Genomic DNA, 15,187 nt, shown 5'->3' on the forward strand with positions numbered 1-15,187 from the left:
CTTGCAAGAGCACAATATCTCCACTGTTATACTTACGTACTCTCGCGCTGTTCATTATACTAGTAGTGGAGATGGGTCGGTACATGGGACAAAGATTTCAATCAAGATATGGTAGCCAACTCCGAACAAGCATTATCTTAGGGAGACCTTTATCCAGGAGGGACCATCTTATGGTGCAACCAGTAGTAGTCCATAAGACACATCTAATACGTAGATTAATTAATGTTTTTAAGGAATAACGGAACCAATTTACGAGGAGCATAAAAAACATTATCGAATTTAAAAGTGCTCGTATTCATCGAGACTTTACATTCATTTTTTTTTGTACCAACATTGGAGCATGGAATAAGCGAAATTTCGTTCGCATGAAAATTATTTTTGTTTGGAATTCGACCGTTTAAAGGATTCGACGAAAAGCTTCCGCCAAGCGTAGCTAAGTGGAGGACCTCTTTTCCGTGCTAACTCGCAGTTTCCGAAATTCATGAATGCGAATGTATGGATGCGTAAATACGTGAGAGTGCGTGTATACATGCGTGTATAGGTTTATACGAGAGCAAGCGCACCGTTCGAAGTACTCACTTTAATCTATGAACAAAAAAGGAGGGGTGTTGGTAAATAAATCGATGGGAAGCATCGGCGCGCAACGGGAAAAGTGTCGGCAACACGCGAGAGTACAATGAGGTATTAATATTCCCATTTGGCTTCGATTTCCTGGAAAAACGTTTGATGGAGATAAAATTACCGGCAACAACGGTACAGTGTCACTATAAATCAACTCCATACTGCTATCGATATCGTATCAAATGAAATCCAAGCAATTATGCCGAGGCGATTGAGAATCGGGCCTTCAAATTTTGTTTCCTATCGCGTTCGGTATTTTCATTCTATTTCTTTATTTTTTCTCGTTATATATCTCAATAAAATTTTGCAACTTCTTAATATTAATAACTTTTTTGTTTATACTTTCTCTAAATAATTATATTCTTTTATATTTTTTCATTATTTATTACTACAGAGAGATCATTTTAATCTTATATGCTTTTTTATTGCATGCTGTATCTGAGAGGATGGTGATTCTACATGTAAAAAGAACATTTTTTTGTTTAACGTTTCATTTTCGAAAAAATTGTATGCTGACAATTCTAAATTTAAAGATTTGTTATCATCAAATTTATGATAATTATGGAAGAAACGTATTAAAACACACGTGCTCATATTATGTATTGTGTAATACCTTATTTATTATCTAGATACGTACTACTGTACAAAGCATTTTACCTCGAGAATGTGTTGGACTTTTGTTAAGGAATGAACAAAAATATTATCTTTATTGTCATTATTATGCTTTTTAGACTCTGTCAAATAAACAATAAATAAGCACAAGAGTTAGACTCCTAGACGCAACCAGCTAAGCTAACCAGCTATTATTTAGCTTTTATCCTTATCAATAATATAATCAATATTATTATTAAAAAACGACGTGTTATTACTATGTGATTATATTAACCGCGTAACGCGTAAGCTTGAGTAGTACGTGCAACTAATAACACATGATCGCCAATAAAACCTTACTCAATTAATCTCTACTCTTTTATCTGTATCACCTTTCTATCTGAATCACGATGATTTGGAAATAGTTGTTTGTAATATTCAGCTTCTACCATTGCATTCTTGTTACAATTTGACTATAGAAACAGAACGTATAAGAAACAAATTGTATTGCTGAAAATGAAATATAAATATTACAGAAAGCAGTGAATACGAGAACATAAAAGAAAGAAAACGTTAGTAACTGATGAGTTATTGGAAAAATATATAGTTCAGTTTACGTGAACTCCAAATATTTGTCTATGTAGGATTTTCTCAAAAACAAGACATCAAATGAAAATATGTAATTCTATTTTTTCGATTTATTTTTACAAGTAGAATCGCCCTCTAGTGATCTCAACCCAGTTGTATAACTAATTCAGTAACTACACTATGTATATTTCATTCTTACTAATCAAACCATAAAAAATCGCTTTTTCTGTGTTAGAGAAAATCAAGAGAACAAATCGCTTTTGTAGAAAGGATAAAAGTCAATGGAATTCGATGCCTAGCCGTAACTCTTCCCAAACGTTAGCTCTGTGTACGGACACTCTCAATAGGGTTACCGTATCAGTAGGTCGTCTGCATTGGTGTAGTGGGATACAGTGGTTCACCCCCGTGGTGCACCCTCTGATAATAGCATTATGACTCGCCTGATTGTGGAAATAAACATGGGATCGGATCGTATGGGGCGAGACGTGTACGTGCATATACATATATATGTATAAACGCCTACACGCATCGGCGCGAACGCGTTGCCTCGGCGCGGTTCATTAGGCCGTTTAAATGCAACGCGACAATAAATACGCGTCCTCGGTCAATCGATTGGATCATGAGAGGGAGAGGGAAAGGAGATGGAAAGAGAGGGAAAGAGAGAGAGAGAGAGAGAGAGAGAGAGAGCATGTCGTGAAACGATCGAACCATCACTCAATACAATCGTACTACGATTTAATGTACAACAAGCAGCAAACCAATTGTTTTTCCACCATTAACGAAAATCACGATCATAAGATAATTCCTCCCGAAAATTTGAAAAATTTTTCTACTAATTGCTGACCAAAACTTTCAAGATTAATAGAGATTGTTATGGTGTAATCATTGTAAGCAAAAATAAAAAATATCAAGACGTCTTTCTACGATACCTTTTGGAACAAACTTAGAAAATAGTATACAAGCTTGTACGACGGTAAAGCGGATTTTAGGAATTTCCACGCGTGGACGTACAGCATGAAGACATACAACAGGCGGCATTTATCTATCTACTATATTTATTTTATTGGTCTTTATTTTGCATTATTTAACATGTTGTCCGAAAAAGGTCATCAATCGATAAACGTAAACGTATGAAATTGATTTGAATAAAAAATAAAATGGTTTAAATAGAGATAAGTAAGTTGGGATAAATAATTGTGTCGTAAAATAAATAATTGAGATAAACAATGATTTCTTTATTGGAGTGAAAAACAAATGATTGATTTATTCTTTTATGGAGAGAGAGAAGCGAAATTTTCATGAACAATTAACTCGACATTTCAGATTAATTTGTTAATTAATCCTTTGATTATTAAATCAATTATTTATGTGTGCACTGTAATATAACTAATTTTATAAAAATTAACATATGTCGTATATTTTACGCGATCCTACGCTTAATGTACTTAGAAAAATATAATGAAAAGATGGAAAAAAAGAAAACAAACAACCATAGATAGACTAAGAGAGGAGGAAAGGTGTTTCGAGATACAAACGCCAGGAATATTTCTCGTAGGAGAAACGTGATGAGCAACAGGCACCTCGATTCAAGAGCACGTGCACTCGGGCTGCCTCAGAATCTTTGGTATTTGATCGGTATCGATGGGGGCCAATACGTGCGTATCGAACGCGGAGAGGCGCGTCGAAGGTACGCGCTCACGTTGTCCACGCGCCTCTATCAAATGGTATAGGGAACGCGTCTCGACATGTGTGCGTGCATGTACATATAGGTGTTAATGTGTGTGTGTGTGTGTGTGTTGTGTGCTGCCAGTTGCTCGTGTAAATGGGTAATAGGGTCAGCGTGCCAACGGGACACATGAAAGGGGGTTGTTACCCCCTTTTCGTTACCCTCTCACCCGATCGTTTACACAACAAGTTTCTCTCATCGATCCAATCGATCCGACCGATCGAATTCGCTTACACCTACTCGAAACATTTGCAAATACAAAGGAGCATGACTTCGGTCATAGACAAACAAATGGATTATCGTACGGTAAACTAAAGTCTAAGTCAACTTTGACAAGAACTTGACGAAATACATTTATATAGGAAACTTAGTACTTATAAATTATTTTAAACGCGTGAATTTGATTGATAACCCTCGTGATTATCTGAATATACGATTTTCAATCTCACTATTATATTTTATTGTTTTTTATTCATTGAGCAAATAGCTATTATATTTGTAATGTTTCTTTTTTTTTTCTAAATTTTGGTACTGATAACGCTGAAGCAGAGGCATTAACAATGTATCCTGATTCGTGTAGACTTAAAAACAAAATCGAAATAAGATTCTAATCATAAATATTTGATTCTTTTGTACCATAAACTCATCTTTTTCGTGTATACGTTGGTCTCGGAGAATTACGGGTTAAAAGTTTTATATACCGAACACGCGGTTGCGAAGTTCAATAATTCCGAACCGTACAGAAAGAGAGAAAAAGATGCATACATAGAATATACATACATATATATATATATATATACAAACATATATACGTATTCGCGTCTCCTTTTTACAACCTCGTAAATCGCGCTTCCGTTAAACTGCGCTTTTTATAAGGTAGTTCGAAAGTTACGCTATCCGCTCCTATTTTGACTATCTCAGTTGGGTGATGGTCACAGTCCTGGTCGGCTTATCTGTGCGATATCGACTCTTCCATTCGCATGCTCGTTCAATTTCGTCGCAGCGCGAACTACCAAAATGCTTTTACTGAACTAGGAGGTGTTGGAAAATGTAAAAATACTATTCTTTTACACGCACACTTCCATTCCCTCGATGCTCATTAATTATTCCCGCTCGAGGTGAGTTCACAAAGTCGTCTCTTGCGTGACCAGAAACTCGAGGGTGTGCCGTAGTCCTTCGTCCTTTCATTTCTCAGCATTCTCATCTGTGAAGTATTAAGACATTACGATCTTAAAAGTTACGGTAAAACCTTTATTCTTGGTTATATCTTTTCTTTACATGTTAAATGCTCAAGCATATATCATTATTTTATCAAACGTATCTGATAATATTTTTAATCTTCATAAAAATTCTACTGAGAATAATAAATTTTGATTTATTATCAAAGATCAGGGACGAAAATGAGAAAAATCGATTGGGTTTACTGAAAATGAAATATTGTAATAGGACAAGATAACTAGTTAAAATAAAAAAACGGAAAAGCTGAGTTTCTTGTACGGCTTTCGGTGTCCAAGAGGTCCGTTTTCCGAGAGTATCCCGACAGGACGAGTTTCAGGGGAAGGCTGGGGTAAAGGGTGATAGTAGAGAGAGAGAGAGAGAGAGAAAGAGAGAGAGAGAGAGAGAGAGAGAGAGAGCAATCGACGGAGCTAGAGGCATGTAATAAGAGAGCGGTGCTTTCGGCTCCCTTCTCTCTCTCTCTCTCTTTCTCTTTCTATCTCTCTCTCTCCCTCTCTCTTACTCTTTCATTCTCTCTTTCTCTGTCTATCCATCTCTCTTTCTTTCGCTTTCTCTCTTGTACGCTGCATGGGACGATGTTGTCCAGTCGCTGGATCTCCGTGTATGGGGGTAGAAACGGAGGTGAAACGAGGGCTGAGGGGTGTCCAGTGACGATGGGTTGTCATGGCAACCGACTGCACCACCTCATCACCCCGTGCATCCCCCATGGCTGCAGTTCGAGTTTGCGAGCGGAACTGCATCCTGCGGACGAGGGAACTCTGAATTTCGGTGGATAAGTACGAAGCCGTGCGGGGTAAAGGGTGGCCCGCCGGGAAAAGGGAGGAACGGACAGTCACCCCTACGCGAATCTATGTCTAATGATTATCGTTGCCTTCTCGGGGCCGTTCGCGTGTAGCCGCTGCCGTTTCCTCGCTTGAGCTCGTTCTATTTAAAAATCTCCTTTTAATGATATTGCCGAACTAACTATAATAATTATTTTTTCTTTCTTTTTTTTTTTAATATAAAATACTAACACACCGATTATGAATTAAAATATTCTGATAAAAAAAAACCAGATTAATTTTATATTATACGAAAATAAAGTATATTTTGTTTGGAAATATATTTTAATATCATATTTATTCATTTAATATTTTCGTTCTTTTCAGGAAAAATAATGAGATTCTATTTCTTATTAAATATTTTTAAACTCGCATTCTGCATTTTCTACATGCCGTCGTGATGTTCATCGCATAAAGTATAATTCGGTTTCTATTCAATGACGTATTTATTTCAGGAATATGAAAATATGAAAAAGAAAATTACAGATACCGCGTTAAATTCATAAATCTTTACAAAGTACGTAGTTGTATTTTGAGTTTGTCTGTAATTTAAAAATCGGATATATGTTTAATGAAATTTTTGTTAAAAAAAAAGAAACAAAAAAAGAAGGTAGAAAAAAAAGAAAAATAGAAACTAAAGAAAAGCAACCGCCCGAGGAAAGTTCTATGATGTCGTTCGTCTCGTACGATAAAATAACGATTTTATACATTTTATCGATAGATGAATCTTGTTCTATTGCGTGATAATAATGACGAGGAAAAAAGGGTGGAAGAGGTGTTAAGAGAAGAAAGGTATTTTCGATAAAATACTCGATGAGACACGCTCATCGCCAGATTCGATCGATCTTCCTTCGAGGAAAATATCGTCGAGTTGAGAATCGAACGACGAAATTGTTCGAGTTATTAAATATAATCGGTCGAGTCGGTGATAAAGGTAAACGTGAAGGAAGATAGAGAAAACTAGACCGCTGACAAGGTGGTTGTAGGGAGATAGTAAGGTAGCGTAGGAGTCTCATGTGGTGAATAGAAGAGAACGATCGAACGATAGACAAATAATGACTTCTGCTCTGCGATAAGAGCGAGTCGCGATAACGGTCGACTCATTCGACTCGGTCGACTCAGCGAATCTCCTTGAACCAGGCCAATCGTCGGCGTTTTGTGCGAAACACGACATTAGGGCTCGCCTCGGTTGCCTGATGGACGTGCACGCGACTTTGAAAGTTTTTCGCGGGGACGACGGTAGCGCGACTCGACTAGCGAGCGACTCTAATACTGCTCCTATATAGGAAGGCGCATTACAATATTTATCTTATTTATCGGAGGTTTGCGCCATTTTCTGATCTGATTCTGCGATAGTGGTCACGTACAACCCGTGGCGACGGAGACAACACACAAGGTGGCGTGCCAGAAAATTATTATATGCCTTACTTTGCCGTCTGTCTGCCGAGTGAATATTTTATTAATTCCATAAAGCCCGTACGCTGGACTTTCTGTCTCTCTGTCTTTCTCTCTTTATCTTTCTCTCTCTCTCTTTCCTCATTTCTCTTGCTTTCATTCTCGTTTCTCCGCCAACGTCGATGGAGGTGCCTCTCGTTTGGCACGAAACGATCACTGGATAGCTGATAATTTAACGTTAGAGACGGAAACGATGTCAATGTGGATACACTAAGCAACTATTCTCGTTTTCTTAATTTGGTCGCTTTAACGTTCGATACTTCAGCAATGAGAGTTAAGCTTCTTCTATACTTCGAACAAGGTGGACTTGTATGACGAATTTTCTTGTTAACCGCAGAAATTCCTCGGAAAGATCGGTCTTCGGCATTCGTGTCTGCGAGCCATTGAGAAACACGGTCACGCGCGGATCCATAATGGCTAGAAGCCAGAAAGTTTCGTCCTAGAAGGGAGAAGAGCCGAGTTCTCGCGGTATCCTTAGGTCGAAGGATACCCAAAGCTGGCAACTATGAATTTATGCAAATCGAGATAAGACTGGCAGATCTCCGTGACCTCGGTTGCACGAGTCTCAGCCATCGGCGTATAGCGCAGCTTGCAAAGTGGCTTACCGTTTGGACTTCGTGCCCTCTGGACTAACTAGACTAGTCAAACGGTCCGAACTATCCTTGGACTTAACCGACTGTTAAGTTCGACTCGAGTTACTCGCAAGACCGAGCCCGTGTAATCCAACGGATCCTCGGAAATGCTTCGGCGTAAACGTCTAAGCGTAGGTCCTTGTCCCCGGACAATTCTAAATTCATGGCGTAGAATGTGAAGAAACTTAACTATATAAAGAATAAAAGTTACTCTTTCTCTCTCTCTCTCTCTCTTTCTCTCTCTTATCTAAAGTAAAATAGTGTCATTTGACGTGTTTAAACGATTACTTACTCGAACCTCCTAGATGACTTTGTAAAAGAATCAAACGAGCGATATAGATCTAGGCCGTAGGGCATGATAAATACTTTAATTGGAAACATCCACATTGTCTGGATAAAATCGACGTTGTTCGAAGTAGCCGTAAAGACACGGAAAAAAATAGCGCTACGTTGTTGGTACGCGTACCTACTAGGTAGATATACATAGAACACGCAGGTTTTGACATTATCGCGATCGCTACGCGTCCTAAGGGACCTGTCTTGATTTCAAAATCGTCTTCTTTTTTTGTAAACGCGTCGAGCGGATCTAGATAGGTTGTACGCCGACTCATTAATATTTTATGATAAACTTAATTGACGCGATATCAACTAGGGACCTTGCGGAAAGTCATCGAACGGCAGCGGTGTGTCCGCTCTCAGGGAAATAATGAATGCAAGAAATCAATTGTGCTAGCCGAGATAGTCTTCGTCTCTTCCCGCAAGGTGAGAGAGCGTGCTGCGCGCGAGCTCACGTAGTTTCTATGTTAAACTAAGAGCCAGGGAGCTCGAATCTGATAAGATCATTCGCGTGAGTCTACTCGGGGGTAGTTTGCCCCAAATGGCTAGTCCCATTTCCCTCTTTTATAAGTAGCCACCGTTTCGACGTGTGTTCCATCGTTACTTGCGACTACGTTACGCCCTTTTCTTTTTCATCCTTCCTGTCTTTCCGCATTACAGGTTGCGTTTTCGTCACCCCCTGAAGCTCTACCATACGTACAATAGAAAGGTATGATACGTCATGTGAGATAGCTCTTTCATTTTCTCATATCTTATGTTACCTTTAATATCTCACATGCTTATCATGCTTCTTCTCTCCAACTGATAAAGCCGATAAAAAGGTACATCGATAATAATCGACTCCGAAGTTTGAATGTTATCGCGCATGCGTCGCTCAAGCTTCTCGAGTTCTTCGACGATTTCCATTCTCTATCTCATGACTAACTCGAACTAAGTTTGAAAAAAAAAGAAAAAAATAATAATTATTATTCTTCCTAAAACACACACACACACATTGTGTTCGTTTGTTGTATCAAAAACTAGAGTTCCAATAAGACAAGAGAATTCGAAAGAGACGATAGCAAGTACCAACTGGTTTATTAACGCCAAACCGAGTAAAAAAAGCAGTGGGGTGGGAGCGAGGCCGAGGGGGGATTTGGGCTGAAAAAATCTGCCTATTCCTTCGGATTCCGAGTTGTTCGGGGTGTCCTTTTTCCCCTTTCTCTACGGAGGGCCGCGAAGAGGCACTTTTCGGGGCCGTGCGAATCCCAACGAACAAGCGAGCGAGTGAATAAGCAGAAAAGTGTGAGAGAGAGAGAGAGAGAGAGAGAGAAAGAGAGAAAGAGAAAGAGGGAAAGAGCTATATAGAGAGCTGGCAAGCTGAAATCCTGACGTCCTGACGTGGCAGTGCGAGAGATCGAGCGCGAGATCGGGCTTACGAGTGCCCGCCGCGTTTCCACTTACACTTCCGCGCTTGGACGCGCTCAGCTAAGCTCAGCACATTGCTGTATGCCTAGCGGCTTTACCCTCGACAATGTTTTCATATTGTGCCGCGCGCCTGTTTATGGGCACGGGCCGCCTACTTGGCCAGCATTTTGTTCGCTTTTCTCCGCTTCTTCTCTCTTTTCGTCTCTTTTCTCTCTTCTTGGCCTGACTCCTACACCATCCGTTTCTGCAATCTCTCCCACCCTCTCTCTCTCTCTTTCTCTTCGTATCTTTATTTTTTTCCCAATATCTCACTATCTCTCTCTCTCTCTCTCTGTCTCTCTCGTTGCAGCAAGACTCAACGTGTCTCTTGGTTTTCAGCTTTACCTTCTTGTTCTCTTACGAGAACGAGCTTAAAAGCGCTGAAGGACTCGCGGGACCTGCCTCACCGCCTCATCGCTGAAGAACTTGAAAGGAACCTCCAAGAGAGATACTCGACTCGGCTCGAGTGCTTCCCTCGGCTTACCGTTTGTCTCCGCTTCTCTCTCTCTCTTTCTCGTTTTCGTTCTCGTTCTCGTTCTCTGTCCTTTAACCTGCTCTTCCTCTCCTTCTTCCTGGTATATTTTCCTTTTTTTTCGAACCTACCCGAATCCAGGCCCGAGTCTCAACATCGTACAGCTCTTCGAGTTCGTACCTGTTCGCACGAGGACGACTGGTGTGCTGGTTCAAGTGCGTCGATGGCGCCCGTTTATTTCCTCTGAATGCGATTCGGTCCACCCGTTTCGTTCTTCTCTTTTTCTTTCTTTTTTCCTTTTTCTTCTTTTTCTTGCATTTTTTTTTCTCTCTTTTTTTCTTCTTATATTGTATGCACACCTTCGCGCTTCGCGAAAAAAGAAGCGACACCGAGTCGCTTGGAAGAAGTGTGACAAGTCGACCCTTAGAAAAAACCTTTTGGCTATTTTCTTTTTCTTTCTCGTTTTGTCGTTCTTTTACTTTCTTATATTCTTTTTTGTTATCTCCAAATATGATTGTCAAGTAGATAAGATTTAACCAAGTTTCTTCTTAATTGCTGCATCTTTTTAAATTGCAAAATTCGATTTATTCGTGTGTCAAATTAGAAGTATTTATTATTTTATGTTATAAACGATTATCTATCAAATAAAAATGATTAATTATAGAAAAAAAAACCAATATGTACGTAACAAAAGGGTAAGACATATGTAGCTAGTATGTTAAAGTCGTAAGCATTGATTTTAAATATCGACTATCATCATTATTATTATATCTTAAAAAAGTAGGTGTGTTTGTAACATCCACGTAAGACAGAAAGGTACCTTATGTTGTGCCTGGGGATACCATATGGCAATTAAGCTGGAGGGAGATAAGGGACACGGAGCAAATATTTGCAGGGTGACGCCTTTACTTGAGCGCTAGTAGATAGGACTCTTTTCGTGTTATCGACGTTTTCAAATATTGTAATCGTGATAGTTAGTATAATTGATGTGAAATAACGTCGATATTATTGTTAGGAGAAGAATCTCATTTTTATTTATCCCATCCAAACGAAAACGATTTCCTATGTAATATTACTTTTGCCTCGTTAAAATAAGTATAAACAAAAAGAAAAGATAAATGTGGAGAAAAGCAATGAGCTTACAAAGAGTACTGACCCCGAAAAATACCTTTTTTGTGGCCGATTTATTGCCGTAGTTTATAAACTACGTACACGTTTATTTGTTGTGCTTAGAAACAATGTATCCGAGCATTCCTTTGTTTTAAGAGATGAATGAAAAAATAGTGTAACTGTTGTATATGTTGTTTTGTTCGTGAACGTTATTGCACCTACATAATTCATAAGAAAATAGTTAAATCACTTTATCGTTATTACCAATTTCGTTTATAGTTACTTCCTTTATAAAAAATCGATAAGAAAAAAAGTTATTCTGGAATATCCTAGGATCTAGTTAAGAGAAAAAACGCAATTGAATTTCTATATTTATATTCTCTTTACGAATATTAAGGACGGACGGAACGATCGATTTAATTAATGACTCTCTCAGAAAAATTCCCCTCTTTTTTCTAGCGAACTTCTTTGAACAAACCCTTCCACAGTTTCGTCTTTTTTTTTCTACTGCATTATATATATATATATTATATTCCTTCTATTTTACATTACGTATATTTCATATTCTTTCTATAAGCTACATACCTTCAGAAGAAAAGACGAACGTCCGTTAAAAAGTTCATGGCGGTCAACGAACAGCGGACAAGCCAAAAGTAAAAGAGTCGGGGTGCTTAACTTTAAGCCGGCGCTAATGAGATTGAAACACAATGAAAATGTCGTATAACGAGTGGAAGAAGCTTTTGGTCTTTGAATCAAAGTCCAGCTACTTTCCAAAATCTCTGAAAAGCTACTCGACCGGTCGAAGTGCTGCTGTTAGACGCTCGCTCACAACGTTCAACATTTTTCCGAGAAATTTTTAATCAAACGAAAAAGATCTCTCGTCTTTCCGTCGATTATATGCACTACCCAAGAGGATATAAAATGAACGAACTTATTATTATACGATCGCAATAATCCAAGTCGCAAATTTCTTTCTTTTTATCTTCTTAAAAGCTAATAATTAAAACTTATTTCATCTCGTTATTAATTATTCATAAATACGTCCTTTAATACAATATTAACGATATATCTTATTTCTGGTTTGCGTGAAAAAATCTAACACATATGTGATAAATTATATTTAAACAAAAGAAAAATGATATAATAAAGAAATAGAATATATTTGATCGACGTGTTTCGTTAAATTCGAATCTTCTTTTCACGATCTTGAAACGAAAACCAGTAGTACGTCGTGGCAATCTTGTTGTCGTTAACATACATTGTGTTTTCGTTGTATTTAGATTCAGAGATATATATCACATATAGTATACATACATATATGTATAGTAAATATATAAGCATAGATAGTTGTAGATGAAGGAAATCGTCAACGAAAGCAATGATTTCGAATCTACCATATGGCAAGGTTCTACGTTGAGCTTATCAAGAGATAAGTCGATGCAATTAAAGCGACTCTCTTTCTCTCTCTTTCTCCTTCTCTTTCTCATACATATAAACACGCATACACACACACACACACACTCACACATCGACTGTCTACCTGTCTTTCGCACGTAGGCAACATGTCGAGCTCATTGGGATTTTTAGTCCGTGTGGCGGCTCGCTATATAGCACACCTAAGTCTTTTTATCGGACGAAGGTACGCCTTTTAACGAGCGTACGGTAAACCGAGATAGGAGATAGCGGATTTGAATGCTCACCGTAGCATAACTATAGTTAGGGCGAATGACGAGAAACGCTGGGAAGAGTTACGTGATTCGAGAAAATCCGGCGAATTTTTTCTAGCGATAAATCTGTCTGCTTCCTACTCTTTTTCTTTCTTTTTTTTCCTTTTTTTTGCATGTTTCTTTTCTCTTTTTCCCTTTTTTCTTGCTTCATTTCCAACTTCTTGCGAGGAAATACACGAGTACGTATTTATCTTTTCGTACAAAAATTTAGGTCAATATGGCTCATGTCAATCATTTTTCGATTGTCTTTTCATACAATTTTCCATTGAAGTATCAATACTTGTTAACCAATTATTTTAATGTACAGATCTTTCAAATACGTACTATCAAAAATATTTATTTTTCAGTTTATACATTCCTATAGTTATTTCCATTTTATTATTGCCAAAAATAATTTAATTTTACATTTTAATTATGTGCTGTAACTTAATATTGTTTCAGTAATTGTCTTTATCTATGTAAATATATAAAAAAAAAGTTATTTTTCTTTTTGACCGTCTTCATTGAGCGATCAGAAGGAGATAAAAAGCTGATTAATAAGATTTTCCTTTTTTCCCCAAAATCTTTTCTCTCTGCGCCATTAGTTCTTCGGAGGTGATAATAACTTGACATCTATGCGCATATCCATGGCACCTCATGTTTTGGCAGCACTCACGATCAACTACGCACTGAAAACAATGAAATATTAATTTAAACAATTATAATTATTACTAAATTATGTAAAAAGAATCAGGGTCATTTAAAATATATTACTTTCTTACTTGTGATCTTCAACATCTAATGATATATATACTATATAATTAAAACAGTTATTCATTTCAATAAAATTTATATTCTGCTCTCGTTTCATAATTAAAAAATTTCTTTTTATTATCATTTACCAAAAAGAAGGAATTAAATGTTTTTCTTATCGTCTTTTTGCACAATAAACGTATAATAACAGAATCGAATTTCATTCGTAGCGATAAAATAATTCAACGAACATTTACATGACAAAAGGACAATATACGATTATCATGAAATACAAAAGTCTAAACCTTATTAAAACATAGCAATGTGGTTAGTTCTCACGATTAGAATTTCTAATTCGTGACTTGGCTTTGAGTACATAGTACGTATGTATATACAGTAAAATGTCGATAATACGAGTAAAATGATCAACAAAGGAACAATCTATTTCAATTAATAATTAATTATATGTTATTTCAGTTGAAACGTTTCTCTTTATATAAACATAGAAATACAAATTCAAGGGCATTCAATGAAAGAAATATTGATAAATAAATATAAAATTTATGATTTGAAAGAGAAACGAGAAAGCATCATAAGACTAAAGAGAAGGAGAGATATCACGAGAAACGATCACATAGCAAGAAAACAAGCAGTATGTAAATGTCTACTGACGGGGTCACCGTGTCGACCGCAGACTGATTTATCGGGAGCAGCTACGATAAGTGTGCTGGCAAGAAGAGTTACAAAAACCAAGAGGATGAACTTCGACATCTTCGCTGTTTCCTCGGAATTCTGTAACAAAAATATCGGCATCCGTAAATATTATAAAAAGTAATTAATATCTGAAAATTCACTTTTTTATGATTATTATTATGCAATGTTATTTATTTCGCTAATGAAATAGTCGCAATATTATTTAGGTACTTATGACATTAATCTTTTTTACAAGGAATTTTATTCAAGGTTCAAAGATCAAAAGAAATATTCATTGAAAACACCGAACAATCAGGCGTACGCTCGTATACATACACTTCCATATAAAAGGAAAATACATAAGATCCATATTAACGAATATAAAAGTGTGTAAGTAAAGGAATCATTACCGGTCGGGCTGATTCGTTCTTGAATAAAGGATCCAGCGACTAAAGACTATATACTCACGGTCGACCGTGTATAGCATTTAATCCACTTTAAAACGTTTATTCCTCGTTACGTAGCTATTGGAATAAGCAAAGGCGATTGTTCGAATATGTATACGTGCGAGTATGTAAAGAGAAAGTATGTCACTACGGCATCTCGATTCTTTCAACAAAATATAATATGACGCGAAAGATTTGCTTTTAATAAAAATCTTCACTTCTATTTAACGAAACAATTGATGTAAATATCGTAACTCATTTCAATACGCGAAATTAATGAGCAGTTTAATTTCTTTAACTTGATACTTACATAGGGCTTATGTCTTCTATAAATAAAATGTAAACTACGCACTGATTCTATCACAGAGATGTCTTCTCGAGAGTTCGACCTCGACTACGTTCCTTCGTTCGTTCTGCTCATACTATATATGAAGTATATGTATATACATACACAGTAGAAGTAGGAGAAACGGCGACTTTACGAATTTTTAACGGCTTCCTTGAAATATATATACATATGTGAGTCACTTATAAGCGAGTTTGTACTCTTGCGTC

The 15,187-nt window shown here is 37.2% G+C and overlaps 1 protein-coding gene across 1 annotated transcript; it reads right to left on the reverse strand.

The window, feature by feature from the left end:
- Positions 1-11,392: 11,392 nt before the first annotated feature.
- LOC122523163 (omega-conotoxin-like protein 1) lies at positions 11,393-15,051 on the reverse strand. The gene is made up of 3 exons (XM_043644792.1): positions 14,943-15,051; positions 14,166-14,285; positions 11,393-13,429 (listed from the first exon to the last, which is right to left on the reverse strand). Exons 2-3 carry the CDS (start codon positions 14,262-14,264, stop codon positions 13,295-13,297), a joined length of 234 nt encoding a protein of 77 aa, XP_043500727.1. The 5' UTR covers positions 14,265-14,285; positions 14,943-15,051; the 3' UTR covers positions 11,393-13,294.
- Between the last annotated feature and the right edge of the window lie 136 nt (positions 15,052-15,187).

The sequence above is a fragment of the Polistes fuscatus genome, unplaced genomic scaffold, assembly GCF_010416935.1.
Source record: "Polistes fuscatus isolate 324 unplaced genomic scaffold, CU_Pfus_HIC Scaffold6, whole genome shotgun sequence".
Taxonomy (NCBI): domain Eukaryota; kingdom Metazoa; phylum Arthropoda; class Insecta; order Hymenoptera; family Vespidae; genus Polistes; species Polistes fuscatus.